Below are 18,612 nucleotides of genomic sequence, written 5' to 3'. Positions count from 1 at the left end.
ACCACTGAGCCACCTTCCCAGCCCTCTGTAAACTGCATTTGTAAACTCTATTTGAAGACATTTGAAAGTCACAACAAATAATTATTTCTCTCTCTCTCTCTCTCTCTCTCTCTCTCTCTCTCTCTATATATATATATATATATATATATATATATATATATATTGCATATAACACCTAAAACTGCAGCTAATCTATATACAGAGGGCTGGGAAGGTGGCTCAGTGGTAGAGTGCTTGCCTTGCATGCAGGAAGCCATAGGTTTGATTCCTCAGCACCACATAAGCAGAAAAAGCTGGTAATGGCACTGTGGCTCAAGTGGCAGAGGGCTAGCCTTGAGCTGAAGAGCTCAAGCACCCAGCACCCAGCCCCACGACTGACAAAAAAAAAGTCATCAAGGAGAAAAAGCTCTTTCTCTTGAGAATTTCAGCGCTTCCAAGTTTGTATTTTATTGCTCTTTTTTATAAAACTAAAAAAATACTTCGTAGTTAATGGCTACCAAATAAATGTGGGGAAAAAATCCTACATAGAAAACTGATGTCTTTTGTTTTGTTTTGTTTTTAGGTCAGTAGTGGGGCTTGAACTCTGGGCTGTCCCTCAGCTGTTCAGCTCAAGGTGAACGCTCTAGAGCTTGAGCCACAGCCACAGCACCACTTCCAGTTTTCTGAGTGGTTTGTTGGAGATAAAAGTCTCACGGACTTTTCCTGCCGAGCTGGCTTTGAACTGCATCCTCAGATCTCAGCCTCCTGAGTAGCTAGGATTACAGGCGTGAGCCACCGCCAGCAAAACTGGCAAAACTGGCAAAACCGATGTCTTACCATTCATTAGTTCAGTAAACAAATAAAAATCTGTCCAGATTTTCATACATCAGACATATTTCAAAGGAAATGACATTTAACTTAAACTAAAACATCCTTGGGTACCATGATCCATTCTCAATAACTATTGAATCTTTAAAGGTAGAACTTTCTCATTTGTAAAATGTGTATGACAAAAAAAAAATAATAAGACATACTTCATGAAGCTTTGGTAATACATGGCAAGAAAAAGGTGCATAGCAAGAATGTTCCTGGCCTATATTAGGCACAATAACCATCTGAACTTGTTGAGTGTTCAAAAGGAAAAATATGAATTAGTAATTTATGACACTGGCGTGGGACAGCGCTTGTGGGCAGTGGGATGGGGGAGAACCTGTTTAGAAATCCCAAAGAAAAGTTACAATCCTTAATAAGGAATGCTAATGTGCCCTACATAATCCTAAAAACAAGTGGCCAACTTACTAGACAATATGTCAATAGGAAAATATAAACAATCTAAGTTGTTTTTAATAAGTAAAACATAGGTTTTGGCACACTTAAACATAAAGCTAAATTTATTACTCATTTGGCTATGCATCTTCTGTAATAATACTACAGAACTGTTAGTTTGGACCTAATGTAATTTCTATGTAGGGAGTATATTTATTGCACACTAGATAACCAATGAATACTTATTTCTATTTTGTTTTATTTTTATTTTTGTCGGTCGTGGGACTTGAACTCTGGGCCTGAGCACCGTCCCTCAGCTCTTCAGCTCAAGGCAAGTACTCTACCACTTGAACCACAGCGCCACTTCCGGTTTTCTGGTAGTTTATTGGAAATAAGTCTCACAGAGGGGCTGGGAAGGTGGCTCAGTGGTGGAGTGCTTGCATGAGGGCCTGGGTTCGATTCCTCAGCACCACATAAGCAGAAAAAGCCGGAAGTAGGGCTGATGGTCAAGTGGTAGAGTGCTAGCCTTCAGCTGAAGAGCTGAGGGACAGCGCCCAGGCCCAGCTTACAGGCCCCACGACCGACCAAAAAAAAAAAAAAGAGTCTCACAGACCTTCCTGCCCAGGCTGGTTTTGAACCATGATCCTCAGATCTCAGACTCAGGATTACAGGTGTAAGTCACTGGTGCCTGGCCCACTTTTCTTTTTTTTTGTTGTTGGTGGTGTGGGGCTTGAACTCAGCCTGGTCGCTGTCCCTCAGCTCTTCAGCTCAAGGCAAGCACTCTACCGATTGTGCCACAGTGCCACTTCAGTTTTCTGAGTGGTTTATTAGAGATAAGAGTTTCATGGACTTTCCTGCCTGGGCTGGCTTTGAACCGCGATCCTCAGATCTCAGCCTCCTGAGTAGCTAGGATTACAGGCGTGAGCCACCAGCACCTGGCTACTTATTTCTATTTTTATCTTGAAGTTTAAAATTGATCCTATATATCATAATATTACCTCATATTGGTATGAAATTTCTACATACCTCTGGTAAAACCTGGATAAAAGATTAAGAGGGAGCCCAGGCCCTTAGTTCAAGCTCAAGACCAGCAAAAAGAGAGAAAATTAGTGCATTGTTTCACAAATAATTATTTCTAAGTTTTAAAAGAAAGGTAAATTATCAGAACCTCGAATATTATCTGAACAATGTTACGTAACTGCCAGGGATGGTGGTAGTAAGGAAACCTCGAATATTATCTGAACAATGTTACAAAACTGCCAGGGATGGTGGTAGTAAGGAAATGTGTGTGTGTGTGTGTGTGTGTGTGTGTGTGTGTGTGTGTGTGTGTGTGTGTGTGTGTGTGTGTGTGTGTGTGTGTGTGTGTGTGTGTGTGTGTGTGTGTGTGTGTGTGTGTGTGTGTGTGTGTGTGTGTGTGTGTGTGTGTGTGTGTGTGTGTGTCTTGAACTCAGAGTCTGGGCACTGTCCTAGTGCTTTTTTGCTCAAGGCTAGCACTCTAACCACTTGAGCCCCACTTCGGGCTTATTTTTTTATATTTTCATTTTTTATTTGCTGATTAATTGAAAATAAGTCTCAAAGACTTTCCTGACCAGGCTAGCTTCCAACTGCCATCCTCAGATCTTAGATGGTTATTGTTTCATTTTGAAATGTGTAAAAAAACAATAAGTGAATAAATTAGGCATATAAACAGAAGTAGATATTCATAACTAGTGCCATTTTTTTTTTACTATATGCACTTGTAGATGGTTCTATTGGCATGGATTGTCATATATAAATTTTCTTTCAAGTTTCAGGTACAAAGTCATGAAAATGAGTCATTTTCTTAAAAATAAAATACAAATAAAATAAAATATAAAAACTACTCTGCCCTCCTCAAAAACCTGCCCCTTAGACCAAAGTGCAAAATAGTGAGTTTCAAATGCATCAATATAAAAGGTTGAACAGGACACAACCTTATTACCAGAGCATTATTAGAGTACACTACACTTAAAAATGCATTTCATTTGAAGACAGGTGTGTCCATCTGCAGAAAACACACCATTATCAAATGCCCACTTCAAAAGCAAGAAACTATCAGGCGGTCCAAGTGTTGCAGCCTATGTTCACAATGTCTGCCCCTTCCTCACTCCTTATCTCATGGGGATAGGAAGTTTTCCACAAACTTCGGGAGATAACTAATATTAATCGAATAACTGTCTGCTTCTAGTAAGTCTTGCTTTTTGAAATTTCTAAGTTTTATTTTGAAATTTAAATATCAACAAATAATCCACATAAATAATAATAGGGGAACTCCCTAATTCTGAAGAATATAAAGGGTCCTGGAACCAAAATGTTTGAAAGCCATAACTATAAAGGACCCTACTCAAAAACAATTTAAATTTCCCTAAGAAACTTCAAATTTTCTTTAGAAAGAACATTTCTCTACCAATCCATCTGATACAACAGCCAAGAAAAGTTTCCCTGCTTATAAACTAAATATTGCCTTGCATTTCTAAAGGCACATTCTGAGCTGTGGCATCTGAAAATTTAAAAGTAAAAGCAATAAAAAAATAAAACTTCAAATACAATCAACTATCTATGTATTAACTATATTTAGCAATCATCACTATCTAAGATAACTAGAAAGATTAAGTAAAACACTGGCCCCTAGGCAGCAAGAATTAATTCAATCATCTTTCTTCTTATGTCAAGATAATATAGACAATTTATAAGTTAAAAATTATCTAAATTGATTCTCTTTCAATTAAGATTCAATGTTAACTAGTTTGAGTGACATAAATAGAGCTAGAATGATCAAAAATATTGGAGAGTTTGAATAGTACAGTTGCAGGGACAAACACAGCTATAAAACCTTTATCAGAGGGACATATAAGTTCTTCCAGGTAATGTTCTTCCAAGAAGTGCTTTGGAAACTCATTCTTGAAATGACTTTCAGATAATTAACATAAAATTTCAAGGTCCTAGTATTTACTAAAATCTCTTCCATGAAGAAAAAAAAAGCTAAATTTCACATGTGATTTTAAATGCACTTAAAGTTACTGGTCTAACCTGGATGCTGGTGGCTCACACTTGCAATCCTATTATTCAGGAGGCTGAGCTATGAGGATCATGGTTTGAAGCCAGCTCTGGCAAGAAAGTACATGAGACTTATTTCTCATTAATCACCAAAAAAAGCCAGAAGTGGAGCTGTGGCTCAAGTAGTAGCACACTAGCTTTCAGCAAAAACAGCTCACCCAAGCCCTGCATTCACGCTACAAGGCCAACACAAAAAAATAAAAAATAAAAAAGTTAGTGAGCTAAAGCCTCAAGTACTCTTATGCATTGTAGTTTTATTAATAGATAATATACATTTTACATATTTCTGAACTTACTCAGGTATTCCCAAATACCTTAGCCTAAATCTAATCCACACTCCCTCCTTTCTTACCTAGACTTTTTTATTCTATTTTTTTGTCAGTAGTGGGGCTTGAAATCTGGGCTTGGGTGCTGTCCCTGCGCATTTCAGCTCAAGGCAAGTGCTATACCGACTGAGTCACAGTGCCACTTCAGGTTTTCTGAGTGGTTTATTGGAGATAAGAGTCTCACAGACTTTCCTGCCCAGGCTGGCTTTGAACTGTGATCCTCAGATCTCAGCCTCCTAAGTAGCTAGGATTACAGGTGTGAGCCACTGGCACCCAGCTTAGACTACTCTTTTGAATACCAGTATCATATAACTAGGGCAATAAATATATATATCAAATGATATAAACTGAATGTATGCCTAAATGAAATATTGACAAATTTCCATAATTCTACTTTCTAAAGATAGCATTAATTATATGAAATACCCTGTGCTATTATCATTTAAAAATGCAGCACAATATCCCAAACGAGTTTAACTTTACCTAAAAATAAAAATTAGGATAGCATTGGCAGGCAACATTCTTCATAAAAAAAAAAGTGAACAACTTGGACATTAACCACTATCTATAATTCAAAGTGTTCAGCTACTGATTCATCTCTACTCACATTTAACCTCTAACAACTATACATTGTTTTGGCAAGAAAAATGTCACCAAATTCTACACAAAACCTAATTAATCAGTTATGTAAAATTTGTAAGCAGAAAAATATAGAAGAACAAATAAAGCATAAGAAGGAAATTTTATCTATTAAAACTATTTTAATGAAATGGAAAACCAACCAAAACGTTAGTGGCAAAGAAGTAAATCTTAGTGACTATAACCACATTAACGTAAATGACAGAATTATTATAGTTCTACATGTGATGTAGGAGATACATCTACATGTAAGACAACAACTTAAGCTTTCCTTTGAAGAAAAACATATACATAAACACACAGACAAGAGACAGATTATGTGTTTGACTGACGAGTCTTGACTGTTGTTGCATCTCTGGACCCAATGGATAAACCTAACTTTCAGGAGTAGAACTTCAAGAGGAAGAACTGAGCCATTACTGTAGTTTTATGATAGAAATGTTTGTTTATGATGGAATGTTTGCTTTTTCTTTCATTTCTTTGCAGAAAGAATTTGTTCACTAAATACATGTAAAGGTAGTCCATATTTACTCCCGTATACACAAAGCAAAGGTTGGTGACTATGCTGATGATTGATGTTACAGCTGCTTAAGGACTTAACCTTTAAATCTCTAAAAGTCTGAGAAATGAATTAAGCTGTTTGTCGTCCCTTTCAAAAGAGTTGTAAAACCCTGCATATGTCTGTGAATATGAACTAAGCTAAGTGGAAAGAAAAGTGAGCTGTTTTCATAATCCACTCAGCACAATTTAGCAGTCTTATGATATTAGGGAGAGGAAGAAAAGAGGGGAAAGGAAGCTATCATTTCCCAAGTCTATTGATACAAAAATATTTATCTTTTGCTCCTTGAGGATAGAAATTATGAGCTCCTTGAGTATGGTAACAAATAGTTGATAATAAAAGTTTGTTGATCAAATAAATAAATGTTATTTTGAGAGTTCTCATTCACTAACATAGCTAAATAAAATTCAAGGAAGCCACTCAATAAAATGAGTAAAGTGATTTAAAGAATTCCCTTTTCCCCAGACAGACAGATATCATAAAAATTGGGTTGATCTACCTCATTACTCTTGCTTTGAGATAGGGTCAGGCTATCATTGGTCAACTCCTCATCATCAGCACTGTTTCTGCTAAGAACTTTACTCTTCTTCTTCTTGCAACCCACTTCGCTAGCAGGGCTGCTATGGTTTTCATCATTGCCTTCATCATTCTCATCCTCATCACTCCCGCTTCCCTCATCTTCATCATCCTCATTGTCTCCATCACTTCCTTCCTTCTGAGATGCTGACCTCCCTTTTCTCTTCACTACAGTGGGTCGCCAGTCATTGTCATCCTCACTGTCATAATCATCCATGTCATTCAGCTCTTCCATGGATACAAAATCCAAAAGTGGTCGGTTTCGTCGGAGATTCCACTTTTTCGGCTCACTGACTTGTTCTTCTGTGGTGCTTGCCGTAGCAGGTACGGAAGGGGATGTATTAACTGCAGGAGGACTTGTGGCTGGTGTGGTGGCAGCAGCAGAAACAGCCACATTATCAGGTCCAGCTGCTTTTTCTTTTTCCTTCTCTTTCTCTTTTTCCTTCTCTTTCTCCTTTTTCTTTCTAGGTCTCTCTCCATATTCTTCTTCCTCTTTCTTTTCTATTTTAATTAACTGTTTGTCAGATGACAGTATTTCTTCCTCTGCAGAATGTTTAAGTTCTTCTTCTTTAACCTTAACATCTTCGTTCAGTTCTTCCTCTAAAATATTTTCTTCAGAATCACTGCAGGAACCTTCTCCACTGTCCTTTGAAGGATCTTCACTTCCATTACCACTCCCTTCAGAATCTGTTAAAAATATGAGAAAAAAAACCACACATATGTATATACATACACACACACACACACAACACTGACACAAAATGAAACCACCAAAACTTGTGAATAACTGGCAAAACAATATAAACAAATCTAAGTCAAAGAATGGTAGACATTCCCAACTAGATTAAATAATAAATCAATGAAGTTGATATAATGGTTTTAATTCAATATAGCATTAGTGAAGATGAGTATATGAACTGTATGTTAAACTGTATAAAACTGTATGTTAACTGTATAAAAAGTAACACTCATTTGTGTCATCTAGTTCACTTAGACAATTTTCTTCTAAAAGTAATTTTTTAATGAACACTTGTTTTAATTTAATGATAATTTAATATGGACAATTTTTTTTGAGTCGGTCAGGGGGGCTTGAACTCTGGGCCTGGGTACTGTCCCTCAGCTCTTCAGCTCAAGGCTAGCGCTCTACCATTTGAGTTACTGCGCCACTTCTGGTTTTTTTCTGAGTGGTTAACTGGAGATAAGAGTCTCATGGACTTTCCTGCCCCGGCTGGCTTTGAACCTGAATCCTCAGATCTCATACTCCTGAGTAGCTAGGATTACAGGTGTGAGCCACTGGCACCCAGCCCCAAATTCTTTCTTTTATAAACAATATAGAATTATATTAAACAAAAAGTTACTTTGAAAACAATATAAATCTCACCCCAAAACTTATTTCTTTAAATTGTGTCTTTACCCAGAATGGCCATAAATATTTATTTATAACAGTCAACTTGCACAACCTAATACAGCAAACTAATTTTAGATCAAATTCAGATAAAGGGACAATAGCAATGCAATAAAAAAATGGAAGATGCAAGAGAAGTTTTCAGTGCTCTTGCTTATTGGAATATTATTCATATCAGAAGACTGAGATCTTTAGAACACACTTTGAAGACAGCCTAAGCAGAAATGTCCTTGAAACCCCAATCTCTAATTAACCAGCAAAAAGCCAGAAATAGAGGCATGCTTCAAGTGGTAGAGCACCAGCCTTAAGTAGAGGAGAAAAAAGGCCAAGCAAAAGCACAAGGTCCTGAGTTCAAGCACCAGTACCAGCACCAAAAAGAAATTGGATTTTTTTCCCAAACTTCACAGATTTTAACCAACTTCTTTAGTTCAAAATTTCTACATGTCATTAAGAAAAAATTTTATTTTTTAAATCATACACAAATTCAATTGACAAAGAAAATCACCTCTGGTAAAATTAAGAATTTTTATACATTTCTAAATAAAAATCTCCAAAATAAAAGGTAAAAGGTAGAATGAGCTTTTCAGAATAATGACTAAACAAAATAACAATGCTAAAAAAGTAATGCTATAATTAAAAGAGCTAGAAGATGAAGATAAAAAGAAGAGATTCTTTTCTTCTAAATCAATCTTCTAATGGCCTTCTTAGCAATAAAAACTTAACAGTAGATACAAATTAAGACGATTCTAACTTTGACATTATATGATAAATTTTACCAAATAACTTTAACAGAGAATTTTATGGTTTCTTTATGGTTACTATTAATTAATTTCAAATGTAAACTGCTACTCTTGGTTCTGTTTGTTTTGTAATTTTGCATGAATATATGTTTTTAAGAGATTCAAACCTTTTATATGTTAATATATTACTAGAAGAATGTGAAATTTTTCCACAAATCCTAATAGTCTGCCCAACCCTTCATTTACCAAATAGGATATACTACTCACATTCTAATCACAGAGACTACAAACATATCAAATTTGGCCACATAAATCATTTAATTTCTGTGATCAGTCATCACTTCTCCTTGTTAAATGTGCGCCATACGAATGGAAATAATAGTATTTTTGATGGGTAATATTGACAACAAGAAAAATTAGGTCCTTGACTGCCTATCATTTTACAGACTGCAAAGAAGGAAAAAAAAAACTGAAACAAGGTTTTCTCTTTAAAAAGAAATCCTGTTACTAAAATGTCAATGAACAGCTCTGTGCCACATTTCAAATCTACCATTCCCACACCTGCATTCCAGCTGCGCATGCACCGGTCCCCAGACAACACGGCCAAGGATTGTGGCTGTATACTCGCTGCTGGATCCCTGCCTGCTAGAACAGGAACCTGAGCTTCCTGCCTGTCCTAAACCACCAGCTCATTCTTGGGCCTGATAATGCTTTTACTACCCTGTCCATCCGTAGGCCCCAGGCCCAGAACAACTACACTGTCTGGGTTACGAGGCCCTATTTGGAGAAACGGTGGAAAGTCTGCCCTGAGACAATGAGATTCCTTCTAAAGTCAGGGAACCAAGCCCCTACACTGCACCCAAGTAAAGGTCTGTGTCTGCGTAAGCTTTATGTACCTCCATGATGCCAACCCACCTACTTTTGTGCCAGTCCTGGAACTAGAACTTGGGGCCTGGCCAGTGTAGCAATGTTGGGGGAGGGGTGTTTTTTTCGGAGGGGAGGGTGCTCAATTCTGGCTTTTTTGATGGTTAATTGGATAATAGTCTCATGGTCCATTTCCTGACCAAGCTGGCTTAGAACCATGACAGGCTTGAGCCACCAGTGCCCTGACCCATTCACTTTTGGCCAGCTTCCATCTCTGAGTGGACCTGGCATTGTACTGAAACCCAGAGATTCTTCCAGTTTCTGGACCAAGTTGGCTCTGAACAATTGATCCTCAGATCTACACTTCCTGTTCCTGAGTAGCTAAGGAGTACAGGCTTGAGCCACAGGTCCCCAGTCCCATTTCATTTTTGGCCAGCCTCCATCTCTGAGTGGATCTGGCATGGTGCTAGAGCCCAAGGATTCTTCTTTCTTTGCAAGGCTGGTCACCAGCTACCTGTGCAGTACTGTGGCCTTCCTGTGGCCTTCTGTCAAACAGAGGAGCATGCCTATCTCATGGACATATCTGTTTTTGTTTTTTTGTTTGTTTTTTGTTTTTTATCCATCTTGGGGCTTGAACTCTGAGCCTGGGTGCTGTCCCTCAGCTCTTCAGCTCAATGTTAGCACTCTACCACTTGAGACACAGTGCCACTTCAGGCTTTTTCTGCTTATGTGGTGCTGAGGAATCCAACCCAGGGATTCATGCATGCAAGGCAAGCACTCTACCACTGAGCCACCTTCCCAGCTCCTCTCATGGATATATCTGAGGGATGAAATTAAAGGTAATCGAGGCTTCAAAACATCTAGCCTATAGTGTTCAATAAACTGTCAAGAGGATTTAAAAAGTAAAAGGATAAGAAATTAAGAAAAAAAGAGGAAAGAATTAATATAGTGGAGAAATGAGCCAGCTATTTCAAATAAAGCGATCAAAGGCAAAAGACAGAATTAATCCCAAATCTATAAAAAATTAACATTAAAAAGTCTTTAAAACTGAAATCCTATTTCCCGTTTATTTAAACAAAAAAATCATCTTTTTCAGTATACAACACGTCAATCACGTGAAGCAGTAGTAATTTCAACACACAAATTTTCTAGTTACAGAATTAAAAAGTAAACTTTTAAGAATCCCTTCACAATATTCAGAAATAAAAAATATAATAAGCATCAATATTATTATAACCAAGCTTTTCCATGATGTTAAACAAAATTATGATTTGATTCAGCTTTAACTTAACTTTGCAACATATTTTCAACAATTTCATCAACCTTAGTCTATTCATTGATTCAGTACAAAATGCTTAGTACATAAATATACACGATCAATAACATACAGATCACTAGTCAACTGGTTCATTATGAGTCATCATTTTAGCCTCTTTTTTTTTTTTTAAAGTCAGTCATGGGGCCTGAACTCTGGGCCTGGGAACAGTCCTTAAGCTCTTCAGCTCAAGGCTAGCACTCTATCACTTGAACCACAGTGCCCCTTCCGGCTGCTTCTGTTTATGTGGAGCTGAGGAATCGAACCCAGAGTCTCATGCATGCAAGGCAAAGCACTCTACCACTAAGCCACTGTCCCAGCCCTGGCCTCATCTTTGACTAATCCCGAGTCACTCTTGACAAAAGTCAGTCAACACAATTCATTCTTGACTTTTGATTCTAAGTACAGTTGTGTCTTCTTACGTTTTCTGAGTAATCTAAACCATTGGATCTCAAGTGAGGACAAATGCTCTCCCCCAAAGGCCAAGTTTCAGCTTCAAGGAAAAGTGTTTGTAACAAGATGGGGCTTTAGAGAAAAAAGGTTAGAAAGATACTACTGGCATTGAGAAGGACAAGGAGCATGAAACATCCTGTAATGGACAGGAGGTTCTTCCTCAACAAAGAATTATCCAGCATAGAATGCCAATAGCACTAAAGATGAAAAACCTTCATCTAGAATATGTTCAAAGTGGTTTGTATGCATGTAGGAAAACAGAACAATGAAACCTGTTAAAATTATTTAAAAAGCAGGAAGCCAAGTAAAGGAGGACAGGATACATTGTGCACTTGTGTGAAAATATAACAATGAAACCCTCCTTTTGCAACTAACTATAGTAATTAAAAAGAAAAAGGTATAATAGAAACCTCTCATTTAGTATATTAAAGTCTCAATTTGACTGCCTCTTACTTTCCCAAGCTTATCTCTTTTAGCACCCAGTAATTTTTAACTTTGTCAAGAATTACTTATGAGCCTGGTGCTGGTGACTCATGCCTGTAATCCTAGCTTCTCAGGAGGCTGAGATCTGAGGATTCTGATTCAAAGCCAGTTCTAGTTCAAAGGCAGGAAAGTCTGTGAAACTATCATCTCCAATAATTAACTCAGAAAAATCCTGAGGGGTGCTCTGGTTCAAAAGGCACAGCACTGGCCTTGAGCAAAAAAAGCTAAGGGACAGCACCTCGGCCCTAAATTCAAGCCTCGGGACCAGCCAAAAAAAAAAAAAAATTACTTGTCTTAGTTGGAAGGCATTTAGTGATTTCTTTTCTATTTTGCTATCTGAAAAGCACATAAGTAAAATTGTGTTCATATTCTAGTGTAATGATAATGATTTTTTTGGTATCTTTTATATTTAAACAAAAACACAAAATAATTTCAAGATGAAAAATTTTGTTTAAAAAATGATCCATAGAATAGAGTTAACAAAAAAAAAAGGCTAGACAATCTAAGCATTTTACTTAAGTCTTAAAGAACTTTGTAGTATATTCCTAGAAATTTTTTGGAAGAAAATATGAATGTATGGGTATTTACCTGTTTCTTTGCCTTCTGTTTAATTTCTTAATTATAAGTAAGACTAAGACTTTCATAATTTCGGTATGTTTCAAAAATAGTAATGAGTCCAATGTCTTATTTTCTACAAAAAGCCAATTATATGTTAGGCATAGGAAAAAAAAAGTCAAAGGTGAAAGAAGGGTAACCTGAGGAACGTGAACATCTCAGCAAAGGGTAATCTGGGGAACATGAACATCTCAGCAAAGGGGAATACCTTCTCACCTGAACCAAGAGTGGAAAATAAGACTCAATCTCTATTAAGTATACAGACAAAACCATTTTCCACTAATTGATTTTTGCAATAACATAAGAACAAACAAGATAAATTTGTGACCTCACATCTTAGGTCATAAGTTTAATCTTACCAGAAGACAGGGAGATAAACTATACATACAGCAAACTAGGTACGACATAGCAAGAACAGTATGTAATTGAGTGTTTTTAGGAGAGCATATTAATACAGCAAAACTCATTCTATCACTGTTTACAACATTATCCTATCACTGTTCCTAGAATTAATGAAGGTTAGAAATCTCTGAATAAGTTGAGAACACAAATTATTTTGAGAAAGCACTTTATATCTGTATCATTGTTTTATAATTGTAGTATACCTCTGAATGACTCAATTAACAAAAGAAAAAAAGTATCCTCAACAAGATTTACTGACATAAAAGTATTTCCAGGAAATTTAAAATAAGTTTTGGAATTTTCCCCCATAAATTCACAACTTCTGACACCTATTTTTTTTCATATTTTACAATCTCATTAACAAACCTATCTTCTAACCTAAAATAGTCTCATCTAATCAATCTTCACTAAGACAGGAAAGATATTTAAATTTTTTCTCCTTTCTCTGTTCTTTCTTTTCCTTCTTTGGAAGAGCCAAACATAAGGGAACCAAATGGGAGCTGCTTAGAAGCAAAAATTAAAAGTTAATAAAGATAAACATATCAACTTTTGGCTGCTAGGATTCATATATTAGAAACCACAATAATCATGAGGTTTTAATTTAAAATTATATCCATTAATTTTTAGTATCTAATAGAGGAAAGACTAGTCAATCTACTAGTAAAATCTAGAGTCATAACTATTGGAATCATTACTGCCTGAGTGAACTCATCATTCAGTAACCCAGTGACCTGTTTAAAAAAAAAGTACCTCCTCCATTGAGTTATTGTAGAAGTTAGCTGAGATTATAAAACCAAAAGTTTTCAATAAATCACAATGCAAATTCAACTTGCTGATACTATTACAATTCACACACACACGAGGAAAGGAGCAAGATATCTTTAAGCAAAACAAGCTCTCTGAAAGATACTTAAAAACTTCAAGTTGGATCAGAAGTATAGTTCATTGGTACTGTACCTGCCTAACATATGAAAGGCTCTGGGTCTGATTCACTGAGCCTCAAGCAAAAAAAGAAAATTGGAAAGATTCTTATTTTATTTCTTATTAGTTTAAATTTCTATCAAAAAAGTCAAATTATAAATACTTTTATTGCTTATATGTTCAGTATTTTTTCATATAAAATACTTCATATAACTGTTTCTCAGATTCCTTCAGTTAAAACTTTATTAAGTAAATGAGGAACACTGAACAAAAGATACAAAGAAAAACATACTTCTGGAGCTGGGAATGTGGCTTTATGGTAGAGTGCTTGCCTAGCAAACATGAAGTCCTGGGTTGATTCCTCAGTACTACATAAACAGAAAAAGCCAGAAGTGGTGCTCTGGCTCAAGTGGAAGAGTACTAGCCTTGAGCAAAAGAAACTCAGGGACAATGCCCAGGCCCTGAGTGCAAGCCCAGCACTAGGGGGGAAAAAAAAGGAGGAGGAAGAGGAGGAAAGAGAAAAAAAAAAAACTTCTGTATTTCAATTTTGTACTCTGTGAATGATTCTTAAAAACGTTTTATATCACTATATTCAATGCCTTGTTATACCTCATGAATGTCCAAACACCAGAATCTATGAATACAGCTCCTATCATAATTTAAAATACAAGTTGTTTTTCTTGTTTATGTCTTTTGTTTTTGAGTAAAGTGGTTCACACCTGTATTTCCAGCTTCTCTCAGGAAACAAGAGATCTGGAAGAGCTAGCTCACTCAGTTCAAGGGTAGTCAGTCCCTCAAAAAGTTAGCATTTCAACAAATGAGCTGGAATCTACACCTGCAATATCAGCTGCATGAGAGGCATAGGTAAAAGGATCATGTTTTAAGGCCTGTGAGGGACACAAAACATGAGACATTATCTGAAAAAATAGACTTAAAAAGGGCTGGAAACCTGTCTGAAATAGTGGAGCACTAGGCTAGCAGTGATGAGGTCCTAAGTTCAAACTCCAGTACCACCAAAAAATAATTCTCACTCTGATCAACTTTACCGTAGTAAGAGATTTGACAGAACACAAAACTCTCTTCAGAGGGTGCCAAGTGAGAAAGAGAACTTTGTTCAGTTATTCATAGTCTACATTACCCTTGGGATGTTGTATTTTAAGGAACCTCTTTACTTTTCCTCAGTCCACGAAATAAGCACATTGTAAAGTGTACAATAGTGGAGATATGTTTGTGTCTTTGGACAAAGTCCTTCCTACCAGCCAGTTATCTCTGAAGAAGTATCAAAGGAAAACAGAAGCAATGACAGGGAAATGCAGAAAACCTACCAAAAAAAATGAAGTTTATGTTCCATCACTTTACCTTCACATTTTAATCAAAACTGATTCTTTCTTACAAAGATTAACAAAAACAACCAAAAAAAAAAAATAAAGTTAGCCCCACTCCAGGAAAACTGAGCAAGGGGGAGAGAAAGGAAACATTTACCTGAAGCATCTCCAACTTTAAAATCACTGTCATCTGAACTATCATAATCGAGAGCTTCTAGGAGAGAAGCTGCCAAAGGCTTCACCTGCCTCCTCTTGGAGCTGCGATCCACTATTAAGAAAGAAAAATAAAATGGCATGGTCATTCACAATCACAGCGGACCCTAGGGAGACTGGGGATGTGGAGGGAAGATCAAGATGCTCTTTTGTCTTGAGTTGTCGGAGAAGGTTTGGAGTGGGGCCTGGGGTGAAGGAGAAGGTTGGATACCTCTGGGGTCCATTTCAGGGTCCCGGAGAGAGGCGAAAATCCCACGGCCCCCCTCCTCCTTGTACATCTTACGCAGGGTCTTTCGTTCAGACAACTTAACAATCACTAGAAAAAGCAGCCCAGAGAGAGGTAGCGCAATCCACCCCAGGACCGGACGGGCGCCCCAGGAACGGCCAGGCACCCCCTGCCCACCCGCCCCGCCCCGAGCCCGGCCGTCCACCAGGGTCGAAACGGCCCTCGCTCCCCACAGGGCCTCGGATGCACTTACTAAGGAATCCGCGCGGTGCTCGTCTGGAGAGACCTACGAGAGACGGCGGGGGCCCGGGGCCGCGGAGGCCGGGCCGGAGGATGCGAGCGGGCCTCGCGGGGCGCCCCCAGCGCAGCCCCCACCCCGTCAGCCCGACCCCCGCCCCGACCCCCGCCCGGCCCCCGCGGCCCGCGCCCCGTCCCCCGGCGCCCCACCCCGGACACAGGCGCCCTCAGGTCCGGGCAGCCAGGCCAGCCCGGCGGGCCCCGGGAAGGCAACTGTCCACAGCTACAACTAGAGGAAAAAATTAAAAAATGAAGAAAAACTTTATTGGCCTGCACCCGAAGCGACAAAAGACCCAGAGTTTGCAGTCGGAGGTCGACTGCCACAGACAATAGAGAAAGCGTTGACCCGGATACAGCTCTGACAAGAAGGAAGTGAAAGTAGGTTGAGTGCGGCCCTTCGCGCAGCAGCGGGAGAACGCATGCGCAACAGTCGCCGCCAGCCGACCCCCTTCGCTCACAGGTGACGCACGCAGCTCAGAGGAAGTCGAAAGGAAGGTGAGACGTTGAGCTCAGACTCCGCCCACAAGCCTGGAGGCTCCGCCCATCTCACTCAGTGTCCTCCCCCTCCGCGACTAGTCCTGCCCCTTCGCTCAACGGTGAGGAGGGAATTCATGTTTCAGATTCTCTGCTTTTTTTTTTTTTCTTTTTAATGAATTAATTCTTTGTTTTGCTTTGAGATGGTGGGAACCAACCCACAGCTCCATGATCTCTAGGCCACAACTGTATGACTATACCACTAGCCCCTAGTTTTCATTTAATTAAACAAGTTAGAATAAATGTTCCACAAAAGGACCTTTGCTACCTTAAGTCACTTCAAAAAACCATACCTCATCCCACAGCCAAACTCACCCAATAATTGAATCTCTTAAGGTATCGTGGAATGTGCAAAACAAAAACAAAAATCACACTAGAGTTTGTTTAGTGGCCATTTTGAACATTATTATTCTAACAGAAAAAAATTGTTCAGTATCTCTTTAGTTGTACTTACTATTGTACTGTACATAGACATTTCCAAATATGCAAGCTTTGCTAAGAAAATAACAATGGGGAAAATTCCTTCTTACAACTGTGAATTTTTCTTAGGCTGTTTGTCTAGCACTAAATGAAATAATGCCATATCTAGCTATAAAATTTCTTTTAAGACATTTTTAATCCATTAGTAAAATCAGGACAATATGTACACACAGGTCTGGCAATCTTTCAACAGTCTGAAAACCCTATTTACTCACATGTATGTTAACTCATTTTAAGATATTAAAATGCTAGAACCTGAAACCATTTCAATGATTTTTATACTGTCTATTGAGGGTAGAGGAAAGTTTGGGTAAAGCTGATTCAATTCACTATTTATTCCACCATAATCTTTGAATGGCAATCATTGGTGCATAGGAAATACTGGGATCTAAAAGGCTGTGAAATAAAAATTTTCAGAAATGGAATCACATAATGCAGTGTTGAGTCTTTTGTAATAGTAACCAATAGTGCACCAAGCTTGAAAATATTTATGTGGAATAATTTGTGAAATATACCTTCTGCAAAATGCTTCTTGACTTTTCCTTACCTGATAAGAAGTTACAGTTGACGATATAATCCGGTAAATTACTGTTACTGCTTATAAGGCTACTGGAGTAAAATGTGGGACCCTTGCCAAAGAGGGAAGAAAGACTCAAGAAAGTCATTCTATACAAAATTATGTTTAGATCCAGGTAGAAAGTATCTGAACTCCTCCAAGGAATCGAGGAAAGGAGACAGAGAAGGAATATATGTGAATGCTCAGGGCTAAAAGAGCATGTTGATACTGAGAATTGCTACCTAAAGTCATTCAGGCAATGAGGAGGACAGCAAAATGTCAACACTGACAGTGAGGTTTAGGCTGAAGCAGAAGCTCTCCAAGGCTTTGGGAAATTAGAAGAATGGTAAGGGAAAACCCAGGGTTGTTTTTTGTTTTTGTTTTTTCCTAAAAACTTTGTTTCAGCAGCAGGGGGGAAAAACACACAGCCACTCTGATTGCTTTTATATAGGCTTTTCTCAACTTAGGCACTGTGGATATTTTTTTCCTTATTTTTAATGATGGAAACAAAGGAACAACAACAACAAACTCTAAAGCTGAAGCTTCTGGAAGAACCGCTTTTTCTGGCTGACCTTGTATCTTCTTGAACTTCATCTTGTCCCCCCCTCCCCCCTCCGATCTGGCCTTGCATTTAAGAACTGGGTCTCTGAAGACATCCTGTTGAGCACGGTTTTGTCCAAGGGGATAGCCACTGTGTACTTTGTGGGAATAAGATTATTGTAGTTACAAATAGTCACAAAGGACTTGATCTTTGACCTCTTGGTGGTTTTTTTTTCCTGTTACTTTTCAAGGATAACCATCCATTCCAGCCACCAAAACTTGGCTGTAGCAGTGATTTGAGGTACCATCTTCAATATTCTTCACAGTGACAACTTTGCAGGCATGCAGCCAGGACCCAACACCACTTTCCTGGGGTTCATGAATGTCCCCATTTCGACACACCCACCAGGCCCATAGCAAAAAAAAAAAAAAGCTACTGTGAATATTTTGAGACCAGTAACACAAGGCTGTGAAATAATGTCCTGTAGTGTATAGGATGTTCCCACTTCTCTGGCCTCTATCCAGCTCATACTCATCCAAGTTGAGGCAACTAAAAACACTCACGTGTTCACACTTTGTTGAATGTCCTTTGAAGAGAACTATCAACACTGTTACCCACATACACCTCCACTGAGAATAATCGTTCTAAAAAGTATCACATCTCATGAAATCATATACTCAATGCAGCCAACAATCAGTGAAGCTGAACCCATCAGCTCAGACTTCAGGCAAGTTTGTGGAGGGTTTTATTGGGGGAGAATGGCATCTTGACAGTGGAACATGAACGGCAGCATTTTGGGGGGTTCTCTTTGTTAGTAAAATT

The 18,612-nt window shown here is 38.3% G+C and overlaps 1 protein-coding gene across 7 annotated transcripts in view; it reads right to left on the bottom strand.

Moving 5' to 3' along the window:
* Window positions 1–16,068, bottom strand: part of Phf14 (PHD finger protein 14) — a 150,586-nt gene extending 134,518 nt beyond the window's left edge. For 3 of the 7 annotated variants that reach the window (XM_069996578.1, XM_069996579.1, XM_069996582.1), the window contains exons 1-3: window positions 15,368–15,500; window positions 15,101–15,211; window positions 6,344–7,107 (exon numbers count right to left, since the gene is read on the bottom strand). In XM_069996578.1, coding sequence (XP_069852679.1) covers window positions 6,344–7,107; window positions 15,101–15,211; window positions 15,368–15,434 — 942 coding nt within the window. In that variant the 5' untranslated portion in view covers window positions 15,435–15,500. Of the gene's footprint in view, window positions 1–6,343; window positions 7,108–15,100; window positions 15,212–15,367; window positions 15,501–15,635 lie in introns of those variants that run through there. The other 4 variants (XM_069996581.1, XM_069996580.1, XM_069996585.1 and 1 more) reach the window with 4 other exon arrangements.
* Window positions 16,069–18,612: the final 2,544 nt, after the last annotated feature.

The sequence above is a fragment of the Dipodomys merriami genome, unplaced genomic scaffold (assembly GCF_024711535.1).
Source record: "Dipodomys merriami isolate MVZ:Mamm:240054 unplaced genomic scaffold, mDipMer1.0.p SCAF_5, whole genome shotgun sequence".
Classification (NCBI taxonomy): domain Eukaryota; kingdom Metazoa; phylum Chordata; class Mammalia; order Rodentia; family Heteromyidae; genus Dipodomys; species Dipodomys merriami.
The sequence above is the reverse complement of the archived record's forward strand: the minus strand, read 5'-3'. Positions and strand labels throughout refer to the sequence as shown.